Raw genomic sequence first — 12,920 nt, 5'->3', positions numbered from 1 at the left:
GGTCTCCAGCCGGAAGTGAACGGGGACGTTGCGATTATGCAGTTGATGCAGTATCCGGTCAGCTACTGGCATGCCCCTTCAATACATTTTCACTCCTGTAGATGAAATGAGAAAGGTCTGACGTCAGAGACCACAGAATCAATACACTCTTGATTTAGCAGGCACAGCGGAAGAGGAGGGAGACACTCGTTGATGACAGCTCCTTAAAAAGCAAGAGTGATCTGAGCCAAGGTTAACTGAATAACTTGTTTTAGCACCAATGAGCGCTAAAACAAACAGCTGCTCTGCATTCTGCACACAAATCTATCACAGTATCTGATAACAGCTACAGGTGGCCTGTTGCGCAAATATGCTTTGGTTTTAGACAGAGGAAGAGAAATTACGTAACAACTACAAAACTGCGCTCTTCTGAGTGCAGATCTTTGCGAGGCAACATACGCTGCAACTTTATGCATTTGTGCATGCCCACTATGGGCAGAAGTGAAAGTGCTTTTGGACGTGTGCTCTATAGAGGCCCCTCAACATGCGGGTTGATTGGATGTTGCATTAGTGATATATAGCATTTTTTGTATCAAAACCCTGTTTGATGGTCATTGTCACAATACTCACCAAACTATTTGTACCTAGTATGGTGAAAATAAAATAACGTTTCTGCAATAAACAGTGACATTTGTAGCATTTGTTTTGCCCCATAGGGATGTAAGTGATGTCGCTTTTGGCTCTCTGTTGTTTAGAGGCCCCTCGATGTGTAATTCAAATTCGGGGTAGATTGGTTCAAGATCATATTTTTTGGAAGGCAATCATAGCCTATCAGAATGGAATATGAAAAATCTGAATGATACATGTTGATCACAAATCCCCAGAGATGATGTGTACCGATCTTTGTTAGTTTTGGACAAAATCTGCAGAATTAAAATGTTTGTTTTGAAGAAAAGGTTACACGGAAATGGCCGTGATCCAAGGAATCCAGGCTTTTTGTTTTTGACCTATGAGTATAGGCCAAAACGTAGAGTGGGCTATTATAGTGCCACCATTAGACTGATTTGAAATATTTGGGGTAGAGGTTCTTCCTTGACCTGGTGAGTGAGCGTACGTGTAATATTTGACACCAATTGGTCCGGTGGTGAGCTAGAACAGCTTTACACATACAGATGGACACACACACAGCCACCCACATGGACAGGGGTGAAAACATAATCTTCCTGGCTTTCGAAGATCAAAATGCCTCAATCCTACTCTGATGCTATGAGCATAGCAATACAGAATGCAGGAAATAATACAGGAAAAGGTAGGGAAACAGAAATCTCCAGTAAAAGGTGACTGAGAGTTTTTGTGTGGGAAAAATAAAATGCACCCCCCCCATCTACACACAAGAAGCCAATTCATCCAAACGAGACAGGGAGATCAAATATTTTGCCTGACCGACTCCATGTTGTTGCTGTGGCTACTTGGGCCATTTTAAGGTCAAACATTTAAAGTGCCTGCCTTCCCCAGAGCATGCAGGGCTCGAGACAGAGGAGTGCTTTAAGATACCGAGAAAAGGGGAGTACATCATGTACATATACTAAACCATCTCTCTTTGCTGACACAAAGATCTGACTTGTCGAAGTAAAAGTAAGGGTGTGGTTACGTTTGCATTCTGTCAACTGGCTTATTTCCCAGGAGTACTTGAAGTTTTCCAGTCAATATCTGGAGATCACAGCTAGGCACAGGCTGTAAGACAAGACTCACACCCAAACATGTTATTAAGAATTACCACTGGCAAAAGAAAACAAGCTAGGCTACATTTTGGGTTTCCCTTAAGCCTGATTTATGCTTCAGTGACAAAGTATGGCGTGACGTGTCACTTGACAAAAATAATGTATAATCAACTGAAGAAAGTGTAGATGTCGTGTTGAAAGAACGTTGTGAGTGACACGTTGCATGACTCTGTCTCAGAAGCATAAATCAGGCTTCATAGGACATAATAGTCCAACTACATGCACAAAATATGGTGGCATCAGGAAAATGTGTCCTTAGATTGTCTGTGTGAGTTCCACTGTGTGCTCCTCTGTCTGACGAAATAATCAAATACATTAAGTGCAGCATAAAAATAGTAATCATAAATCTGCTAAATTTAACATAATTACACAAACAAGTAACTTATTTGGTTACTTCGAGCTTGTGAAATTAAATGCTTCCAAAAACAGATCAGTTTAATGTTATATGCCATCAAGTTAATGCAGAAAACCCTGTCGGGGAAATCACAGTCAAGGCAACAAAACACTGTGTTAGGTCTTGCACCACTTTGCCGTTGATATAAACATGACACATGGTGTCAGCTTAACATTTAACAACCCAGGTGTATTATTCATAAGTAAGATGACGCCACAGCAGCATTTGATCTGATTAATTATTTGCAGTAAACCGAATACAAGGACAGTGGAGGCAAGGGCAGAAACAGAGGCAAATGGTGTGTAACAACAAAGGAACAGCGAGAGCTGCGTTAAAAATGTGTTCAAATGCATCCTCTCACTGTAAATGTTCCCCTGGTTGTCTTTAGCGCCAACCTGCACCCACGCTATTCTCTCCCTTTACGCTTAAGAGAACATAAGCACAAGGAATGGCAGAGCCGTGAATGCCTTTTTAGTAAGTAGTTTATCTCTCTTTACTTCCTTAAAATAGGCCTAATGGTTCTTCTTTCTACCTTTATCAACACTATCATGCCACATCACAGGGAAACTCAAAACCCACAAGGTTTCTCTACAGAACCTGTGATTAAACCAAATGAGCCTTTTTCAACATCAATGGTTTATTGTTTTCAGTATAATGAGGTTGGAAATGCCTTTATTTCGAGAGAATTCTTGTGTATGAGACCAAAGGGCCATCCAAAATTCACATTCACATTAAAATAAAGCACCAACTGTGTACAGTACTAGTGCTACTGAAACTAATGCAACAAAATCATATCCTGTTGCCAAAGTTAATTCATCTAGAGTTAAAACCTCAAAGCAAAATTGAATGAGCAAAAACTACACTACATACATACTGTACAGAGATTCCTGGAATGTATAAGCGTGATTGCCTTCGCTTAAGTAAACTTAAGCACCTTACACCAAGCACAAGAAAGATCTTGCTTACTTCTTGTGTAAATTGTTTAAGAAAGATATTATTTATCCCCCAATGTGTACTAACTAACTACTGTAGCTACTAGCCACCCTAAACAAAGAGGCAAGTTGGCCAATGTAAGATAAGTAATCCCTGTCATTTGTAGCATAGTGAGAAATTTAAAAAATGGTCTTTTGCACCTTAACCACAATGGGAAAATGATGTTCACAGAAAACATATATTAAATGCTGAATTGAGGTTAAAGACATGTTGTTTTGGGAAATATCTGACAAGTCAAACAAGTCGATTTTCTCAACAAAGAATACTTTTTGTCTGATGGTGGTGTCAGACTCACTGCCCTGTGTAGGTAGGGAGGACCTTAAACGCACCTGTTTTACGGTGTGCTTCCAGCTGCACCTCAAAACAGTCACAACACCCACTCAGTGCTTTTCCACCTGCCTGAGTGGACACACCAGAGGCAAGATGACAAACATCTTGTCCCAAGTCAACACAAAACACTAAGACACAGGCTCCCGTCTCACCCTGATGAGGGTCAAAAGCTCATATCAGACAGAAAGTTCTCTCTATATACAGTACCTTTGTACAGATTATTCATCTTACTGTGGCCTACAGGTTTTGTATTATATAACTATTAACACGTTCAACTTGGTCTCCCTATTAGCGCATGTCCATTATAGGTGAACATATTCACAAATAATTCAAATGTTTTCAAAACCTTTCAAAAAAGAAAAGCTAAAATAGGAGATCTATAAGCCCACAACGTATCATGTTGGACAGAAATAGAGACTTAACTTTTAGTCGAAAAAAACTAGAAAAAGAAAAAGAAATACTCTGATTTACATTCTGTGACAGCAGTAACTCAGGTTACAAACCGTCGTTATCACCGTCCTACCGTCCATACATAATGTCATGTGTCAAGCTTGGTTCTCTTTATTCGTATATTGGCAGAAGAGGCTTCTTCAGGTTCACAAATACTGACCACACTGGGATTGGTAAATAAAATGGTATGGTTTCCAGAGGAGATTGTGTGCACAACACATCTTGTACCTGTATTTAGCCCAGGTGCTGGACATCAATGCAAGAATCAAGGAGAAGGTGAAGCTTGATTTTTGCCTGATGAAGACCTATAAATACGTTTTGGGAGCTTTAAACCAGTGTGCGGATGTTTTACCTTCTCCTAAATTAAATGGTAACCCATTTGAGTTTTTCCATGGACAACAAGGCAACAGAATGGACAGTGGTTACTCTTTCAAACTGTAAGCCATGGCTTAATAGGCAAATTTGGCTTGTGAAATTTGCCATTTCACAAGCATACTATATAGTTATCTTCAGTGGGCAGTCACGCTCTTCATTGTTGCCCTCACTTGGCTATTTGACATTCTGCTAGTGTCACTGGGTCCCTTATGTCACCGGCTCAAAAAAATATTTTGGAACACAGCAGGCAGTAACTCAGTCAGAGGTCTTGGGAACGGGAGAGATTCAACAGTGGTCCTGTTCCAAGTCAGAGCACAGGGGAAAAGCCGGTGGCAACAGTTTAGACTGCAGACAACCTCAATCTGTCCATCACAGAATTAATACTGGCATGAATGCAGTGAGTCAATGTTCTATTTGTACCTGCGCTGCTATGCCAAGATCTAAGTGAGTATCCCAGACTATGAGTCAGGTAAAAGGTTACAACCTAATGCCAAATGGCAGTCTGGTCTTTGTGGGTAACAGGATAGGTGGGCACCAAGGAAAAGTGGGCACCTCAGTGATGAATTGGCAATTCTTTCCAAAAATGTAAAACAATAAAATATTCAAAGTAAAATATACATGATTAGATAGAACATGCTTAAGCATTCGTCAATGAAGGTCTAATATTTCTACAATTGCTACAAAACCTCATTTTGGGGCATAAACAAGAGGTTGAAGGACAACATTTGGTCTGATAATGATGTACCATGCATGTTCACATAGTGTATACTTTACATTACTTAAGACCATTTTTCAAATATATATATTTTTTTTAATATTTTGGACAAAATAGCCAATTTTACATTGAGGTGTCCAGATGCCCCTAGTGCCCACCTATCCAGTATCCCTTGGTGTGTGTGTGTGTGTGTGTGTGTGTGTGTGTGGGGGGGGGGGGGGGGGACAATGCAGCCTTGTCTAAATAGATGTCATCCAGTATGACTATTGCACTATTAGAGTGAATGTGGTTTGGTCTTAAATGTAGTGGCTACACTAAATGTAAAAAACAATTGAAACTGGTCCTAATCATTTCAAGATGATGAAAAATGTATTAGTGCTGCAATGCACTGATTTTCAAAGTTCAACAAACCAGATTTGTGCCCGCCGATGGCATGAAGTTTAAAGCACTTTCCTTCCTCACATGCCTCCAAAGGAAACGCACCACAAGGCATGGCACTTTCATGCGTAGCTTATTGTCTGTCAGCAGTTGTTCACATTGGACTTTATTGTGCCCAATTGGTTACATAATATAATTGCGTTCCATGAATCATTCCTCCTGTCAAGTGAGCCCCTTTCTTCAGCAAGACATCCTCTGACAGCCAACCAGACTTACCCTTTCATATCTTATCGACTGATGGAAGAAATATGCCTTCAAGCTTTATACACTCTATACCCCCTGTCAACTACCGAAAGCTAATAATAGATTCACAAGCATGACCCTCTCCTCCTATCCCTCTGCCTAAAAATAAAGTAATACTGTGGTGTAACTTAAAAATAACAAAAAAGTACATCAGCAAAAATAACTTGATTTCACAAACTGGCGTACACAGATTTTGCTGTGTAATGTTCTGCTCTGTGACAGTGACAGTGTGGAGTACGGTTCTCATTGGATGAAGGTGCATTCCTTGTGTTCCATCCTGCACGTGTTGCTACAGTAGCAGCTGAGCTACCAAACCAGTTTTTCTTGCGTAACAACACACGGACTGAGGTGACTTTGTTACATGCATAGTATACATTCATGTCTGAAAAGAGAGAGTCTGACTTAAACATTAATCTGTCTCAAAACATGTTGCCCCTACTCTTCTCAGCTTTCAGCAGTAGACAATGGTGGACTCTGGTCTTGCACCTACCACAGGAAACTTCATACTGACTTTTAATATCCTTAAAATATGTGGCTATTGCTATATGTTTGCATACAAGCAACATTTGCTGGTTCAAATGGAAAAGCATGACAGTTTGACTGATTGAAGTTTAGTTGTGTTGTTGTGGCCCTGATCTTGACATGGCTCCTCAGCACGTGATGCATGTATAAAAAAACGGAATAAACATGCATAGAAGCCTTGCACCATACATGTTATTAACCACGTGTTCATTCTCTTTCCCTCGCACACACTCCTAGCCATGGTTCACATGACGACAGTCATGTTTCAGGGCTAACACACACACACACACACACACACACACACACACACACACACACACACACACAGCTGCTTCAGTACAGTCTTGTTATGTTTCATACCAAGCATTTCTGCTGAGAATGCTTGCATACAGACAGACAGACTGCATGCTATCTACTCCCACCTTATTGAATTTCAAATGTGTAACAGATATTTGTTACTCATTTCATTTATTATGCACTGATGATCAGTGCAGAGAAAGTTGCTGATTCAATATTGTGAGTGTGGTGCCAGGGATTCCCTACAAGGGGAACATAGGGGTAGATTAACTTTTCAATACATCCAGGATGCCCAGTTGCCCACTACATTATCCATACAAACAAATGGGTGGCCTAAATACTGTTAATACCAAAAACAAACATGTTTTGTCCTCTCGGTAATCTCCCCAGCGCATTGGCCTATTTGAAATTTCCATCTTGAGATACACATCCTGGTTTTGCATGACATTGACATCACTTTTGGTACGAATTAGTTCATTTAAATACTACCATAATGAAAATAAAGCAAAGCCACAGGCAATGGCTTACACTTCCAATTGTCCCACGTGTGTTGCATGTAGGCCTATTATTGTTGCGAGACACATTTGATGAAACGTAGACTTTCATCCTGGGAAATCCCTACCTGGTTGGGGTCACAGGCCTTGAAGACATGACAGGACATCTCGGACTCGGGATTGTCAGGCTGGGCCCGGATAAGGTAGGCGAAATACGTCTGGTCATTGCTGTTGTGAATGAATCGAAAGATGAACTGCACTTTATGCTCGAATATGAAGACCGACGAGTTGGCGTTGTTGCAGGGGACGCATCGGATGACCGGGGGGTTGAGCACCAGCTGGACCTCTCTGGCCTGGACGGGACCACTGGAGTCGTTCGTCTTCTCGCTCTTCCTGCGGATCTCCGCCACCAGCCACGGCAGCATGGGCAAGGTGGTCCGTCTGTCCAGCGAGGACCAGCCGATGTACCATAGATTGAATCTGTGGACCTTCGCCTTTTCATCCTGACACTCCATGTCGTCGGCCCACAACAACAACAGCTCTGTGTCTGAAGGTTTAATGACAGCGATGCCAAACTGTCTTGCTCACTGAGAGAACTTGGAAGGCTGTGTTCAAAAATGACGCCAGGCTATCATTTCATTTTCGTAAAGTGCATATTACCCGAATAGGTGACCTGATCCAGAGCTCCACGTTGTGCCTCCTATGTGACAACAGTCATCACGTCCATGTCCCAGAGGAAAGTTACAGCAACAAAGGCGAACATGTGCTCATCAACAGTCAGGAACAGCGCAGTCCTCCGCCCAGCACACCAAAACCTCTCACTCTCAGGATTTTGTATTATTATTTTTTCCAGGGTGACATTATGTACTTATAAGTTGGTCATCTTAATTACAACTCTCTCTCTCTGCTCTGGCGATTAGCTATAGGAATGAGCAATGTGAGTGAAACAAAGCCCAAGTTTCACAGCTTGCCTGCAGCTAGAACGTGGCGCTGGCAGCAGCCTCCAGTGTAAACAAAAAATGTGACTTCTTGAAAGCGTTTCTCTCTCTTCTAAACGAGCGTAGAACTGGACGGAGTGAATATAGTTCTAGTTCTAGTTTAACATCCCGCTGTGGACTATCCCTGGCTATTGTCTGTGCCCGTAGACTAGTGCAGAAGACATCATTTGATGCTTGTTTATCGCGTTGCTGCAGTCTGTCTCCCCTCTCTGTGTGATCCATTCCCTTCATCCACAACGCCTTGCAGGAGGAGTGGCCGGAGCGCGCTACGAACCCGCCCACCCGCTGCATGCATGTGCACGACAAGTGGCTTGCTTGTGCACATGTTTTTTTGTTTTTCAAGTGACAGGACCAGTGGTGGAAAAAGTGCTGAAATGTTTTACTTTAAGTATCAATGCTGCAATGCAGAAATACTCTGTTACAAGTAAAAGTCCAGATTTCAAAATGTACTTGAGTAGAAGTGGAAAAAGTCCCCTTTTTTTACTTTAGTAAAAGTAGCAATACCACATTATAAGAATACTCTGTTTCAAGTAAAAGGCCTGTGTTCAAAATATAACTCAATGTAACTTGAGTAAAAGATCAAAAGTACTGGCATCAAAATATACTTAAAGTACCAAAAGTAAAAGTACTAAAATGTTTGAAAATAGCAGAACAAGCTCGATTCGAGGCGTTGTGAGCTTGTAGATCTGCTATTTTCATGTATTTTCATGCCTATGTATAAAATAGGGCTGAAGTGGCTATTTATATATAATAATTTATATCTGCAAAGTAACTAGTAACTCAAGTTTTCAAAACATTTTAGTGGAGTAAAAGTGCAATATTTGCCTCTGAGATGTCGTGGAGTAGAAGTAAAAGTATTGGATATTGGAAATACTCAAGTAAAGTACAAATACCTCAAAATTCTACTTAAGTACAGTATTTGAGTAAATGTAATTAGTTACTTTACACCACTGGTCTCAGGGCTACTGGCAACAACAGACTGCTAAAAAGTGTCTTTCAGGCACATGAACAATCTGACATAAACCAAAACAAAAGGAAATGCAACTCCCCCTCATACCTCCCCTCTCCTGTCTTTCTCTTGCACTTTAATTGAACTGTTAAACTAAAATTAACTAAACTAACTGTTAAACTGAACTGCTGTATATAGAATATAGGCTACTGTGAAGTTGTTTACAAAAGTAAAGTGGCAGGCTGGCAGCTAAAAAAACTGATGTTATTTTATTGTTTTTATTTGTATCATCCTATCCTAAGTATAAAACTACTGACTTGTTTTTGCTCTTGTGTTTTCACTCTTTTTTGTTCTTGACTTATTACTATTAGGCTGCTGCATTGTCTGAAGAAAGCTTCACCTGTATACAAGATGTAACAATAAAACACAACCTTTAACCTTGAACAACACTTGTTGGTCTGAGTGAGTGTAGGAGTAGAAATGGAGCGGGTCCATTATTGGTTCCATTTGTACTCTCAGAGTGAATCTACATGATCAGAAAGGTCACTCCCAAGTTAACACCAGTGTTATGACCCTGGCCAATGGAAACCATGGAACATAGCAAAAACAAGGGAGACGCAGTGTAAAAAGTAACTTTAGTGTTTATTTTATTAATGATCAAAACACAAATCAAACAAACGATAAATAAAGAGATGAGGTGTGGAAATCAGTAGTCAGCAATGTAATGCGTGTATGGATGAGTGGATGGTGTCGTGTGGGTGCGAGTGTTGTATGTATTAACATAAATGTTGGAAGGAGTGCAGGTCAGGAAGGTGCAGAAGACAGAGATCTGCCACAAGAGTGGGGAGCAGGCTTTTTATTCACCTGTTTCCTAGGCTGTGTGTTTTCCACTTCCTGTCGATTTGATCCAATGAAATCCAATGAAACTGGTCAGATGACCAATGATATCCAATGAAATTGACAGGAAGTGGAAAACACACAGCCTAGGAAACAGGTGAATAGGGGCGTGAGCACCCGGGCCCAGGTGCACGCCAATTAGCCTGATGACCTGCATCACTCTGCTCCCCAAGTCCTAGGAACCAAATAGAAACAACAATTAGAAGGGCAAAGCAAACACAACTCATAACCACATAACCTAAGTGAAACATATGAAGGTGAAATACATATAGCAACAACACGACATATAACCTAATATAGGGAACAGTCACACCAGTAACTTGTGTTGTCTTTCAGAGATGGGATGGGACATTTAATATAATGAGTAAATAATAGTATACAGTCTATCTACTGTTTATACAGTATATAACTATCACAACAGTGAATATAATGAGTAAATAATAATATACAGTCTATCTACTGTTTATACAGTATATAACTATTACAACAGTTAATGTAATGAGTAAATAATAATATACAGTCTATCTACTGTTTATACAGTATATAACTATTACAACAGTTAATATAATGAGTAAATAATAGTCTAGCTACTATACCAGTGTTGCTCCCTAACTATAGTATAAACTAACTAACTATGAACTAACTAACTAACTCACTAACTAAATAACTAACTATAAACGAACTAACTGACTGTAATCACTTACAACAGTCACACCAGTAACTTGTGTTGTCTTTCAGAGATGGGATGGGACATTTAATATAATGAGTAAATAATAGTATACAGTCTATCTACTGTTTATACAGTATATAACTATCACAACAGTGAATATAATGAGTAAATAATAATATACAGTCTATCTACTGTTTATACAGTATATAACTATTACAACAGTTAATGTAATGAGTAAATAATAATATACAGTCTATCTACTGTTTATACAGTATATAACTATTACAACAGTTAATATAATGAGTAAATAATAGTCTAGCTACTATACCAGTTTTGCTCCCTAACTATAGTATAAACTAACTAACTATGAACTAACTAACTAACTCACTAACTAAATAACTAACTATAAACGAACTAACTGACTGTAATCACTTTGCAAACATCTGACTCGTTCATCTGTCTATATATCAAGGGCCTTTGTCGCCCTCATGTGGACAAAATGAGTAAATACAAGTGGAAGTCGTCAATAAATCACTCTGTTTATAAAACATTAAAATGAGATGAACGCAGCATGACACCAGATTCTACATGAATAAATCATAAATCTACAAGCTCACAATGAGACGTGTTTTGAGCTTGTAGATCTGCTATTTTTGCTACTTTTGTGTGACATAGAATGGCCCGACAGTATATGCAATGTGTCCCTCTGGAGTGAGTGTGGAAATATAGTGGCCCTCTTTACATCATCAAAGTTGCCCACCGCTGTTCTATTCTATGGAATTTTTCTTTTTCTTTTTTTTAAATTGTATTCTATGGTCAAAATGTCTTCTTGTTTCAGGATGACAACATTTTTCATGATGACAAAATATTGTTGCTTAAAATGTAAACTATTAAATTGTAATATTGTTGCATATAAGTGTAAATATTATCTGCTAATATGTATATTTTTCTACTGACAGCACTGATGGACATTTAAGTTAAAGCTGTCATAATGGACATTTAAGTTAAAGCTGTCATAAGATAAATGCGAAAGAGATTGTTTATTTTATACCCAACTGTAAATAGTGTAGATATTTTAGACAAACCATATACAAATAAATATTGGAAACAATTAAAAGTTGTCAGTCTGTGTGAGACAGTCTATGAATAATAGATGCATTCCATTTTATTGTATTTTATTTTAGGCAGCTATCTCCCTAGTAGTGGAGTAAAGGTATAATATTTGCCTCTGAGATGTAGTGGAGTTTTAAATTCTCCAGTAAAGTAAAAAATGCCTCAAAATTGCATTTAAGTACTGTGTACTTGAGTAAATGTACTTAGTTACTTTACACTACTGGATACCAGTGCAAAACCATGGTGGTGCAAACAGGTGAGGCAGAAGCCAGGCCAGCCAGGTACAACAAGTTAACTTAAACTTCAAGGAAAACGTTTTCAATCCTCTGTGTCTGTGTGCTTGAAACACCTGATTTAATAGAACATGATTTGGATTGCCTTTGGCCATCCTTCCAGCCTGGCAGAGATAATATGACAACACATAAGACAAGGCATAACATATCATTATAGAAACAGACACACAGACACAAAATATTCAGATAATCATACAGGATAAATAGCAATCATCATGATAATATTTACAAATAACGTTTCCCTCATATACAGTTTATCCTAACCTTTTAGCTGTTACCTCCATCCATGCAAGTTCGTATGTCTAACATCATCAGTTACTCCAATACAGAACAGTTGGCCTCTCATCCTCTGCTGTATGGCGTAAAATTCAGCCAAGTATGTTTTCGAACTAGAAACTAAATGCCATGTTTGCAAGCAGTCTACCCTAAAAAATAGCCTCAGTCGATGTAACGTCATCATCAAAGGACTATCGGATCCCTGCAAAATAGTAAAGCCTACTATGCCAGGGTAACAGGATAGGTGGGCACCACCAATGCTGAATTGGAAGGTGGTTGCACTCTTATTTTAAAGACGTGTCGCGCACGTCGCTTAACACCTACACTACAAGTCACACAATGGACAATTGATATGCATCTAGGCTCATTCATATGTTATATATGTCATATGTTATGTTGAAATTAAAGTCGTTTTAAATCTATGCGTGTGTCTGTGTGTGCTCCTGGTCAAATAGGTTCCGCACGGCGTGCAAGGCCGCCCAGTGAGCATTGCACCCCTGGTGGGCACCAAAGCATTCTGGGCACTAGGGACAACTGGGCACCTTGGACGAGCGGGCACTAGGGACATGTGGGCACCTGGAAGAATGGGTACTTCGGGGTGGAGAAGACTGGACACTAGGAAGAGTACTATGGGTACTGTGCTAGTACCCACACATCTGAAGCTAATCGTAAACTCCCTTATACATGGGACACATAGTATGGAATCATAAAAA

The 12,920-nt window shown here is 39.6% G+C and overlaps 1 protein-coding gene across 3 annotated transcripts in view; it reads right to left on the bottom strand.

The window, feature by feature from the left end:
* Positions 1-8,229, bottom strand: part of tbc1d4 (TBC1 domain family, member 4) — a 42,448-nt gene extending 34,219 nt beyond the window's left edge. For all 3 annotated transcript variants that reach the window (XM_084084312.1, XM_084084314.1, XM_084084313.1), the window contains exon 1: positions 7,140-8,229. In XM_084084312.1, the coding sequence (XP_083940438.1) occupies positions 7,140-7,526 (387 nt within the window). In that variant the 5' untranslated portion in view covers positions 7,527-8,229. The remainder of the gene's footprint in view (positions 1-7,139) is intronic.
* Between the last annotated feature and the right edge of the window lie 4,691 nt (positions 8,230-12,920).

The sequence above is a fragment of the Gymnoscopelus microlampas genome (genome assembly GCF_963454915.1).
Source record: "Gymnoscopelus microlampas genome assembly, chromosome: 17".
Lineage (NCBI taxonomy): Eukaryota > Metazoa > Chordata > Actinopteri > Myctophiformes > Myctophidae > Gymnoscopelus > Gymnoscopelus microlampas.
This window is presented reverse-complemented; position numbering and strand designations above follow the sequence as displayed.